The sequence below is a fragment of the Mizuhopecten yessoensis genome, unplaced genomic scaffold (assembly GCF_002113885.1).
Source record: "Mizuhopecten yessoensis strain PY_sf001 unplaced genomic scaffold, ASM211388v2 scaffold10175, whole genome shotgun sequence".
Taxonomy (NCBI): Eukaryota; Metazoa; Mollusca; class Bivalvia; order Pectinida; family Pectinidae; genus Mizuhopecten; species Mizuhopecten yessoensis.
In genome coordinates, this window is record NW_018408416.1 from 19,277 (window position 1) to 32,332 (window position 13,056).

At 34.9% G+C, this 13,056-nt stretch overlaps 2 protein-coding genes across 5 annotated transcripts in view; both read right to left on the reverse strand.

The window, feature by feature from the left end:
- The window catches only part of LOC110459644 (neurotrypsin-like), a 72,496-nt gene that overhangs the window by 14,114 nt on the left and 45,326 nt on the right, over positions 1-13,056 (reverse strand). The gene's annotated exons all lie outside the window — the stretch shown is intronic.
- On the reverse strand, positions 8,020-11,926 carry LOC110459646 (neurotrypsin-like). The gene is made up of 4 exons (XM_021511993.1): positions 11,842-11,926; positions 10,066-10,207; positions 9,161-9,342; positions 8,020-8,097 (listed from the first exon to the last, which is right to left on the reverse strand). The coding sequence occupies exons 1-4, from the start codon at positions 11,900-11,902 to the stop codon at positions 8,093-8,095; spliced, it is 390 nt and encodes a 129-aa protein (XP_021367668.1). The 5' UTR covers positions 11,903-11,926; the 3' UTR covers positions 8,020-8,092.

Below are 13,056 nucleotides of genomic sequence, written 5' to 3' on the forward strand. Positions count from 1 at the left end.
AAAAAAATACTAGCTACTTTTCATTTGCTGTAACATGCCTTAGAGTAATCTTGCAAAATATATAAGGCGCTTTACAAGTTTGGTATACTATTTCAATAAATTGCAACGTTAAATGAATAAGAAACAGAAAATTTACGAGATCTTACCGCTGTAAAAGATGAAACATTCAAACATTTTTGAAATCGATTACATAGTGTACGTAATTTTTGGTTAGGTCAATCAGATTTGTATTTATCTAAGTAACCCTCAGCAATTTAGGAGTGGGGCGACTGGTTCGCACGTTGTCAGTATAATGTAACCGGATGCATGGGTGTCCTGCTGGGTGTCTTCCGCAGTATGTTTAAGTGAGGTAGCACTATAAAGTCGGCATCAGTTCCGCGCTATCACAAGGAGACAAACACAGACATATCGCAGCCTCCCAAAGCACACACGCGTACACTATACGCATGAACTTGCACACTGGGGAGGCCGTCCTTAAATGACCATATCTGTTGATAGGACGTTAAACAATACTAATCCAAACCAAACCAAACCGTTCCGAACAGCATACCTAGATAAAAGGATATGTGTTGTAATTATATTCTAAAGGGAGTCTTTTATATATTAACAAAACAAATCAATTTCCGCAATGTCCAGCCAAATCCTGTTAAGGTCATAGGAGTGTATTGCTAAACTACAAAATTTGAATAAATTCTACTTAGAAATGGCGACACAATCCTATTACCTTAAGCTATTCCTGTTTATAGGTGTGTACTCAACCGGAGCGTTCTTACCCTGGTTGCACCCCTTGTCGGTTTGTTTATATACCGAGTATTAGGGTGGGAGGGTAGGGTATTTTGCACATAGAAAAAAGTGTAAACCCGCTGAGCCTGCAGAAAACGGCACCATTTCCAATACCGCATGGTATCTATAAACAAGGGGGACTCTAAACAACATTTATACTGTTCAGCAAAAGGCCGACGGGGTCTGCAGCCATAAACCATATAAACATCTTTACAAAATATCACGTTATAAATTATCAGGTCCCTGTGATCAACATAATGTCGGACTCTGTTTTCTTATGTGTCTGAATTCCTCATACATGCACAAATTGTTCAGTGTTCTCATCTCTTAACCTTACATTGTTCTCTTTGAAAGCATCTCTTTTCTCAATTAAATCACCTAACCCTGCAATTCGTGCTTTTAACAAGTTGAGAAGGCGTTCGCCTTCATCTGTTGACATTTTGATGTGTCAGTTCATGTATATAAACAAACCGACAAGGGGTGCAACCAGGGTAAGAACGCTCCGGTTGAGTACACACCTATAAACAGGAATAGCTTAAGGTAATAGGATTGTGTCGCCATTTCTAAGTAGAATTTATTCAAATTTTGTAGTTTAGCAATACACTCCTATGACCTTAACAGGATTTGGCTGGACATTGCGGAAATTGATTTGTTTTGTTAATATATAAAAGACTCCCTTTAGAATATAATTACAACACATATCCTTTTATCTAGGTATGCTGTTCGGAACGGTTTGGTTTGGTTTGGATTAGTATTGTTTAACGTCCTATCAACAGATATGGTCATTTAAGGACGGCCTCCCCAGTGTGCAAGTTCATGCGTATAGTGTACGCGTGTGTGCTTTGGGAGGCTGCGATATGTCTGTGTTTGTCTCCTTGTGATAGCGCGGAACTGATGCCGACTTTATAGTGCTACCTCACTTAAACATACTGCGGAAGACACCCAGCAGGACACCCATGCATCCGGTTACATTATACTGACAACGTGCGAACCAGTCGCCCCACTCCTAAATTGCTGAGGGTTACTTAGATAAATACAAATCTGATTGACCTAACCAAAAATTACGTACACTATGTAATCGATTTCAAAAATGTTTGAATGTTTCATCTTTTACAGCGGTAAGATCTCGTAAATTTTCTGTTTCTTATTCATTTAACGTTGCAATTTATTGAAATAGTATACCAAACTTGTAAAGCGCCTTATATATTTTGCAAGATTACTCTAAGGCATGTTACAGCAAATGAAAAGTAGCTAGTATTTTTTTTATATTTTTATATTTTTTTTCATATATTGTTTTTCATATATGTTTTTTCCAAACATTATAAAGCATGTTTTCTCTGAATCAGTAGTCCAGTTTTTCCATAAAATATTTTTCGGTATAATTTTTCATTATATGCTGTATCGCCAGATGAAGAACTTGCATCGTCCAAAATATAAAACAAACATTGTTTCGACTAATGTATCATTTCTAAATACGACAGTTTAAAATATCGGCATCATATTCATCTTAAAAATAATAACATTATGTCAGTAATTCAACAGTAGAATAATATTTAAAATGAAATTAAACCATAATGAAGTTTAAAATGAAACTAGAATACAACTCGAAATAATTATATTATCACGTAAGCAGAATATTTGCAGCATATATATGGAAGTTAGTGTAAACATTTATACCATCATAATATACCTTTGTTTGGATTACACTGCAGAAATACATCGTCGTTCGCAGAATGTGAACAGTTTTCACTTTCCAATCCTTTGTAATTACAATCATGTAAATTAATTTCGTCACCAACACATTTAATGCCGTCCATCCAAAACGGTCCTTCACCTCGCTCTGCAGTAGTAACTGGTCTAAAGGAACCACCCCTATAAAACACCACAGTCAATTGTGTTTGTACGATATTTCTTCTTTTCTGTACACAAAACGCAAAGCCACATTGTGCAAACAAGATACATACTATCACATGATAGATAAACTTTCGAATAATAAGTAATGTTTCAATTCCCACTCAGGTTGGACTCAATGCAATGTAACCTGTTTCCTCTGTCGATGAATTTGACCAGATTCGCATTGCCTACGTATATGATTTTGCGAAGGGAGATAACAATTTACATGTTTAAACAAAGATATCACTTGATATTTCACATTTTTATTGCAGTAACACAACAGAATTGTTCAAACAATCAAAGACGATCAATAAGCAAAATATTATCAGCTCACGGTTCCTAGCGGTATAGTGACAAGTCAGGTACTGCCCTAAAAATTGTCCCTCCAGCTACCCATTCTGCATTGTGTAGTTAGGTAACCCCCGGTACAAACCGAAAACAACGTAGATCCACAGGGGTTCGTTACAAATGTCTGAAATACATATATCATGCTATAACTGATATGGGTCACAGCACACATAAACATACACATACAAATGTATGGTTATGTGTGCTGTGACCCATATCAGTATAGCATGTATATCAAGTTTCAGACATTTGTAACGAACCCCTGTGGTCCCGTCTTATGTCATAAAAAATATTTCGTCCTTTCAAGCCACGTCTGGTTTCCTGTCTAAGTCGTCATTCAATAACTGCAGCTTAACATTCCAGAAGATGTAAAACCTTGAAGTTTATATAATTAGCGGCTCTCCACTTTGCGCTAGTAAAACGATGACTGCGCTGCCGTAGGCTCGCAGCTGAGCATGTGCATCGCGTCTAGTCATTATTCCTCCGCGATGACGCATCAGAAAATTTGATATCTTATGAATTCATCAACAAAAATTGAATATGACATTTAAAATATGGTTTTGTGTTTTGTTTCTACATAGTTTGGCTGTATTGAACTATCAACTTACACCACCATGTTGTATGACGGTCCTTCAATGACGGACTTTATGTTTTTACATCACGTCAATACGATCAGAATTGACTTCACAAGTTCCGATTATTGAAAAAAAAACACGTTGATTGAAAATGAAATAGAAAATGGTAACTATCTACAAATAGCGTTTTGATTAGCAATTATTGTTATGTGCTATAACACACTAGGTGAATAAACAACTATGCAGTCTGCCAATGTTTAAACCAGCTTACGTGAAACCGAGTTGTCTGCAAGCTACGTGGGCGTTTAACACAAATTTGTCCCATTGTTGAATACAGACAGAGCCCCATTGACCATCTTGATAAATCTCTAGTCGGCCCTCGTACCAGTTAGAACCACCAACAAGTCGAGTCAGGTTATCTATGGAAAAAAACGAGATAGGTTGTATTCAACTTGGGCTTGCAGATATTTAAATAATTTACCAATTTATAATTCACTATTAAAATATATTTTGAAAGTCTCAAAACCGTGATGTTTTTTATAAAAAGGGAATCTGGTATGAGACTTTGAGACAGTAAACTATATATATATACATATCTTTTGAGAAATGTTAAAATTATAAACCTTTTTTTCAGTTATTCAGCACTCACAAAATGATACATGTCAATGATAATATTAATATATCTATTAATTTTGTTATGCATTGTTCCTAGCATGGCCAAATACTCGTTCTTGACACTTCGTGTAGTATCTTAAAATGAATATGCCTTTACTATAGAGCCTACAAACAACTTAGAAAACAAGTAAATGTTTCTAACTTTTCTAGGTTCATAAAATGTAGAATGGTTATCATTAATATTATTTCTATTAAATATACGTAATAAAAAAATAGTTTCGACATCTTCTCAACAATTGATTGAACTATTACAATATATCATCGTGCGTTTATAATGTAAAATGGTGCAGCTGTACAGCAGTAAATATGTCTTAGTAAATCATATTAGAGAGCAGCAATACTTGATTTTCATATCGGTACAGATAATGTACCAAAAGTCAAAATACTTGTTAGAAAACTCATAGGGAACAGTTTTACCAAATGAAGTCAATCGCTTTAGCCAATCTTGAGATGACATTGAAAATGTCTCAGCCAATCAGAAGCAATGATTACCGTATTCGATTTTCGGATTTGAACCAAAACAAATTCGTTGGGACATCATTTGGAACATTGGTACTCTGTGTGATGTTAAACAGTTAAGTTTTTCTGAAGAAAGAGTCCTAAATGTTAATTGCTAACACACAACGAATGACGCATTATGCACGCCGCACGACGACAGACATGATAGATGACATTTTCTTCCCCATTAGACAGAGCTATTCAAACTTTGAGCAGGGAAAGATGTTTCTGTCTGAGCTATAGGTAAAGACGGGGGATTCCCCTATCATAACAATTGTAGGGCGTCACTTCAACGATGCATTGATTTCATCTCAACATGATTAGTTCACAGAAGATAACTTACATTTGCTGAAAATAATGAAATTTTACATTAAAAGCAACAAACAAGTTAGAGTTTTATGCGCGAGGAAAATTATCATTCCTCGCTTTAGGAGTAAGACATAAAGAATCTCAACCCTCGGGGTAAGATTCTAAAATGTCCAACCCGAGGCTCAGGGTAAGATTTGTAACTTTCTAACCCCAGTGTCACAGTCCCAACCATATTTTGTATATACACAGTATATGCTAACAGTATCAACCACATTTTCTAAAGATTCAGTATATATTCAATATATAGTAATTATATAATCTAGTTCTATTTTGTACTACATTTTGTTTTTTAATTGTTTATTGTATTTAGAATAATTACGGTTTGTCCGGGTCTGGGATCAACAGAAGTATGTAAACACAGAGCTTAGCGGTGTCGTGACGTACAAATGTCTAGCGGCTTGCAATTGGTATTCAAACGCAAAATACAGTTTGCGGTAAGTGCAATAGCATTCCAATATGCCATATGTTGAATTATATGCCATGAAATCTGTTGCGTTTGTATTTAAAGCGTATACATGAATATCATAGTATAGACCGATGGGTACATTTCATACTGTTGAATACAACGTATATATCGCTAATGTATAAATGAATTACATGTAAAGGTTTGATACAGAGTGTTGAAAGTGTTGAATTTACCTTAAATAATAACGTGTGTAATTAATTTAGCAAGTTTAATGAGTATAAACTCAGTACATATTATATTACTTCTTGTGAGTAGTACCTAACTTTCAAATTGTAACAATAATAGATTGATGATGGAAATTTGATGTAAACATATATCATCCATGGATATGGTTTGTAACTATGCAATGGGTAAACCATAATTATAGTACGATAGTTAGATTTACAAATATGTAGCTATTGATATCGTTAGGGCTCTAGCGCATGTTGGTGTGAGGGTAGAAAGTCATTGGTGACGACTTAGCATAGCGACCAGTTCTGTGTGGGAAACTATAGATGATATGTCAACGATTCTACTGAAGTCCTGTGGGTATTGACGGATAATGTCTGTGTGGGCAGATTCATAATCAGATAGATTACTCTAGACGTCCAGTGTGAACAAATATACAGACTGGGCAACTGTATGCAGTCCTGTGATCTGAGGGCATCGTTAATGTGGCTCCACATATCTTCATCAGTGTCCATTTTCGTGACGTACTTCCGGAAAAAGTATCGATTTTGATCAATGAAGACAACTTTTACCAGGATCAAAGTTTCCCACTCTTATGTATGAATCTCTGTGTCCTGTTTGCATTATAGCTCGAAATAATCACTTTCCGTACAATTTCAATAAAAATACTTTGCTTCTTTTTACTTTTTATTGTTGTTATTGTTCCGAACAATGCCTTACAAAAATCAACTCTATATAGTTGCATAACCATTAAATGAAAGTTTCAACGAATTTTGCTGGTTAATTTTGAAAGTGTGGAGACTCCTTAAGCAGTCCTGAGTGGGTTTGGTTTGTTTGTGTGACATAATATAAGGGCAATTATCTGACTGGGATGTTTTTCCAGCTTGTAGGTAACGGACCACTTACGTATAGGAACGACTAAACTGTATAGAACTGTACAATACCCTATGCTTGGTATTTTTGTGCAATATACATGTATAACCGTGTATGTGTATAAAAGATATGAGAAAGTTGTATTATAAGTAAAAATATGTATAAAAGTGTAATAAACTAATGTTTATAGTGTATATCTGGTGTTTGTTCCATTCTTGACATCAGCACTGCTAGTCCTGCTCGTCCAGGTTACACCAAAGCTTTGCTCAGGGCTAGACATTTAAAAAAACTTATCCCGAAGGTTGAGATTGTTATCGAGATAAGATTCTTAAAGGTCTGGCCGACGGCAAAGCCTCATGAAACACATTTAAGATTCGTATCTCTTGAGTTTGGATTTTTCTGTCTTATCCCAAAGGTGTGGAATTATATTAGCTCACATGAGCAATCATGTGAACTAAAACGACGGTCATAAAATAAATCTAGATATGCTTAATTGAATATCATATAGTATACAATATGAACAAGACTTTACCTTCATGTTCGTCGCATTCAAGATAAATTTCCTCACTGCTTCTGCAATTTTCATCACCCCAGCCGTTGAAGGGGCAATCCTGAATGAAAGTTTCGACGCCACGGCAATTAACATTGTCCATCCAAAAGGGTACCGAACTGCTAGACCTTTCAGATGAATAAGCTTGTCGGAAGAAACCGCCTCTGTTGTAAGATATGTTAAAGATCATGCAATGTTTACAATTTCCAATAAATGTCCATGAAAATAGCATATACGGACTTCCGTACCACTATAAAAAAACGTAATAGTGAATTTGTTAATAATGTCTGAAAAGATATCTATACCTCACAGATCTTAATAAAAAATAATGAAGATGACAAAATGCAACGAACGTGTTCTGAAAGCAATAAAACAATAATCGAAAAATTGGGTCAGACCGGGATGCAAACCATTGACCTCCGATCACAATATATTTTGCTAACAACTGAGCAACCAGAACAGCGGTAGGTCCCTCGTACACACAAGCGATACCTACATACATTTGTATATATCTAAAACGTTATTAAAGAGAAGTTACAGTAATTATAAAAATCACTGTGTAATTATCTGGTGTTTTGCTTGCAGCGGAGCAGGGATCTGTATGACAGTTTGACAGTTTGATATGGGTAACTGAGCATCCTATTCAGAAAAGAAAGGCTGACTATACTAAATTTCAGGCGAATATTTCAAAATATTTGAACATTTAAAATGTTATCAATTTTTGAAGATCTTTGCCTTAAGTGATGCTTTCGAAAAACATACCAATAGAATTGATGCATGACTTACTCATAACCTAGCTGACGACATGCCACTTGGGCATTTTGAGGGTGATCTTCCCATTCATCGTCACATATTGTTCCCCATTTTCCATCGTGATATATTTCCAGGCGGCCTTCATTCTGAATCAGACCATCTTGTAGCCGTAAAACACCATCTACAAAGCAGGAAGTCCTAGTTACAATAAACACAACTGTTTGCTTGTTTATATTCTAAGCCAACAATAACAAATCATTGGTCAGTATTGCCAATGCTGATGCTAGATGTTGTACGCGTCATGTACGCTGTGGAAAATTATTTGCAAATGTCTTAATATGAAATCTGGCCTTAAAGATAGCAAGATAACCATGGCAATACAAAAAAAGACAACTAAAGCAAAGTAAAGAATGTTACTAAAACGAGCTAAATATTATTGGCACGACACAATCTGAAGACGTTGATGAGCATTGGCCTTTGACCTTTGGGATAGTACATGTAACTTAGATCATGATCATGACACACACTCGTGGATTCTGGACAACAATCCTATAAATTGGGGTACAAATCCAAAAAGTATGGCCTACAAATAGTTTCAAGGTGTTGATGCTCTATCACCTTAAGTAAAAGCCACGTCAAACACTTAATTTGTGGGCAACAATTCACTAAAGTTTGATTTAAATTCCTAAAATAATCATGACACGAAATATTTGTGGGTATTTTCCTTCGTGGTTTGAAGCTATTTAGATCGTTTCGTGGTACAAACTTTCGTGGATATTCTATATTAACAAACAGTAGATACGTGCATCATTCAAATTCGTTGTATTTATTTTCGTGGTTCAATAGCAACCACGAAAACCACGAATGTTTATACACAACGAAGATTTTATGATATACAATAGTTATGAGTTGGACATGATATTGTGATATGTCTTGATCTAGAAACAAGGTCATGATAACCCCATTCGCTAGTGGCAACACTCATAAAAAAGTTATAAACAAATCTAGGAAAAAAATACAAAATATAAGTCGGTCATGATATTGTGAACAGTACAAAGATAATGATGCCTAATTACCTTTACCTTGTGGATATGACCTTGAGAAAGGCCATGCCACACCCTTTGTTTATTGGCAACAATCCTTTTAAAAATTATATAAGAAATAATCGGTATATTTCTTTTGAACTAATATACTGTAAAATACAGATACCTTTCTGTGGTTGGCATGTCACGTAAACTTCGTCCCTTCCTGAGTGAGTACATCTACTGGAGTCAACTTCTTTGGAATCACAAGCTTGAAGACCACTTTCATTTCCATTGCAGTCTTTTTCTACTGACCAAAATGTGTTGCCACTTACTTCTGACGATTCAACCCGTCTCCAGAGTCCGTCCCTATATTAAAACATATCAATTTAATTAAATTGTTCAGTTTGATTGATTTTCAATTTGAAACGTCTGGTAGTAGAACTAATACGAACAAAGATAACATACATATTAGAACGGTGAACTTTTTCAATAGATTATACAAATTACGAAGTGTCATATTCTCTTAATTGTGTAAATGGCAATTTACATAACATTTTTCACCGCATCATAGTTAATTCATCGCGTTCATATACTGTATTTGTTATGTTTCATCTGTCAACTATGTCATATGGTAGACCTATGAGAAAAATCATAATGTTGACATCAACAAATTAAACTAAATAAATAATATATAGATAAATAAGATAGGACGAAACAAATAGTTTATCTCCAGTTAGTAAAACTGATAAAAAATCAAGAAAGGATTATGATTCTTATGTGATTATGAGGTGAATTAGTTAGGAACAGGTACATGTAAGAGGACATTATATGTAAATATGTTTTTATATCAATTATAGTTCTTACCATTTATGCATAAGTTTTATCAATACACAGTTCGTATATTTAGATGGGATGACATGGTTAAAAATATTACTGTGCATTGCGTATACAGACATTTTTACCCACCTGAAACTAGGAAATGAATGTTTTGTGTTATATATTACAACAGTTAATAACGATTATTTGTACGAGAAAACAGGAAGAGTATTTTGCATCACAATGACAATCCGCATCATTATATACTCTTACTTTAATCCCAGCTGCCTACAGGCGACGAAGGTATTATCCAGGTCCCAATGGTCACGACATATTGTCTGCCATTCTCCATTGTCGTATATTTCGATTCTCCCTTCATATTGGTCATCTCCCCCGATCAGACGTAAGCTTCCTTCTGTGAATTCATCAATAGAGACTTCAGGTTATGTACGACACAGAACGTTCTTAAAAGTAATTAATTCGTTTTTCTACCATTTTTAATCGATTAAACATAGAAACGCCATGGTATGGGCCTTATTTGAAAATAATCTTTAAATCAAATTTGTTTTTTTCGGAAATATTTACTGCTGACCTATTACTAGTATAGAGAATGTATACATCATAGAATTTTCTCCGTCAGATTCAAAGCTTGATATAAACATAAAGTATGATAGTGCATGTCAACTCAATAATATACATTTGATTAACATGACAAACATAATCGCGATGATTAATTGTCTTTTTACAGTCGTTATATACTAGATACAATGTACTTCTGATCACTCTTAATATCTTTAGTTTAGCAAACCTATATACTAGAATCACCTGAAAATGGAGTTACCTCATACACGGTTTACTTTTAGTGATAATTGTGTTTGAAATCTTTAAAGAACAGTAGTGATTCCATTAGGCGTCTGTCAAGTTTCACTGTATTTTATTATATTTCCATACACACTAATGGTGCTCAATTTGACGGAAGTAATCACTTATTTCACCGGGGACTTCCCAAACTAAACAGTACTTTGGAAAACAATTAGTAAACTGCGTAACGTGGTCTCCTACAAGAAGAGAGTCGAACCCTAGTTTATCACACAACGACGCTCCAACACTTTGACAGGTTTTAGACCCTACATTTATGACTGGTCATTTATGTATCTAATATTTCCTCAATATTGTTGATTTAACTCAACTAAATCAACTTGAATCAACTAAACTGTACTAACCGCATCCTTTTTTGCAGTTTTAGAGGGCGAACAGCGTTTCAATTATTTGATTTTGAGCTATTTCTGAGAATATTTTGCTAACATGCAATATACAGAGGAGGAAATAACGAGTAACATTGGATTTCTAGTTGACAATATTTCTTTAGTTCGGTGGCAATATCTCGCAGACTGTCGGCATATAAATTGGGATAAATAGTTACCTTTCCTTGTCCTGTTTATTTTCGGTTTTATATGGGGCTAAATTTCTCATACCTTGCGTATTGAACACAAACAAAATAAATATATCAAATTTTCAAAAAGCTCGGACCTGTTATATTTCCAACACAAACATCAATACTTACATGTGGTTAGTAGTTTAAACCATAACCTTTATTCATATTTTCGCGGATTAAATGTTTTCATGTTTTTCATTGGTCGATTTTACTGTCGGTAGGAGCTGTTGTAATACCTTTCAAAATACGTACATTAAAATGTAGTCATGTACCTCTACAAAATGACACAATATGTCTGCAAAAAAATCGTGGAATGACATTCATGTATTTTCTACTGATTTACTATCTTCTGACAATATTTAACATCAATGTCATACATTGTTTACCTCATAGGCCTTTGAGATAACCAGTACATTTTCTGTCAACGTGTATGGCTGTAATTACTGTACACATTATGTTGTGGTAAAACCTCAAGATGATACACACTGCACTAGCCATACACTAGCTTTACATTTGTCAACAGGATATGTTTTACTTGTACCTGAAAGGGAATGTCCATTTCTTTCAATTATTAATAGATAGTTAAAAAATGAATGAATATACATAAATCTTACCAACATATGAAGTCAGAAAGCTGAAACCCATAAAAACAACGCATAATATACGGTCTGTCATGGCGAGTGGCTTTCTTGTTGTGAAATGAAGAGCAGGAAGTAATATATTATAACCTAGCGAATGTAGGGGTTTGGTGACCTGTTTATAAGGATCTGTGTACTCTTAAGTGAATCACTTCCGTACAGACAATTAAGGTTGTGTACATATGTAGCAGCACACTTACGATCATAACAAGAACGTGTGTCACGCTGTACAACAGTATACACACCTGTGTTGTGCCGCTCTAGTATGTTTATTTGTTCCATTTTACTTTGTATGTCAACAAACCTATACATAAACAATTTACATTCTGAAGAGTCTTATCGTAGTAGATGAATAATCTCTCTCATAGAATCTGTACCACAAAAATACATCAATATTCGTGTGATAATAAAGTAGGTTTCAAGTATATAGGCCAAGTCGTTAGAATCTTAATTGTCCCTCTTGTAGAAACTTTCACAACAGGACAACAGGAGACTATAGAGGTTGTTGTAGTCCTTTCATCACCATCGTTTAAATTCACGGTATGCTTATCAAGCGATATTAGGAGGCATTTTAAAAGAGAGATACAGTTCGCCGATGTATTCAAAACATTGTCAGACTCACTAATCTCTGTGTTTATGTATCAACTGCTGCAGTCATCCTAATGAAAATAGAAACTATTCGCACAAAAAACAGTGTACATTATAGATAAAACTGGATATATAACGGGGAAGGAAATGATAAAGAGCTACAACTGGAGTTCAAAATTAGTGACAAAGTCCAATGCAACACAATGTGTGAACATGCAGTTTACGTATGTATACCATGCAGTAAATCTTTTTTCATGCAGGACGGAACTGGCGATACACTATTCACTGTTCGTGATTCTCTAATAATCTAACGTCATTACTTGTCGTGCTGTAAATTCCTCCTCTTGTTCATTCTGTAGCTTCTGGTATTTCTGTCATACACAGGGAAATACCAAACACGTGGTACATGTATGCATTCAGTCACGCTAATATATTGCTACTCATATTGCCTACTTATTAATATCAGAGGCAGATATACATAGAAAAGGAGAATTCGGTAGAAAGAAAGTCAGAGATTGGGAATGGGTGGGGGATGTGGAGAGAGGGCGTTCTATAATCTGTTCGAGGCATGAATATATTGCTTAGTATACATACATATCGTTT

Coding starts and splice junctions, on each gene's coding strand:
- LOC110459646 (XM_021511993.1), bottom strand. CDS start 11,902: ATGACAGACCGTATATTATGCGTTGTTTTTATGGGTTTCAGCTTTCTG. Junction 10,208..11,841: donor CTTTCTGACTTCATATGTTG/GTAAGATTTATG, acceptor ATGAATTCACAG/AAGGAAGCTTACGTCTGATC. Junction 9,343..10,065: donor TGTAGGCAGCTGGGATTAAA/GTAAGAGTATAT, acceptor GTTTTAATATAG/GGACGGACTCTGGAGACGGG.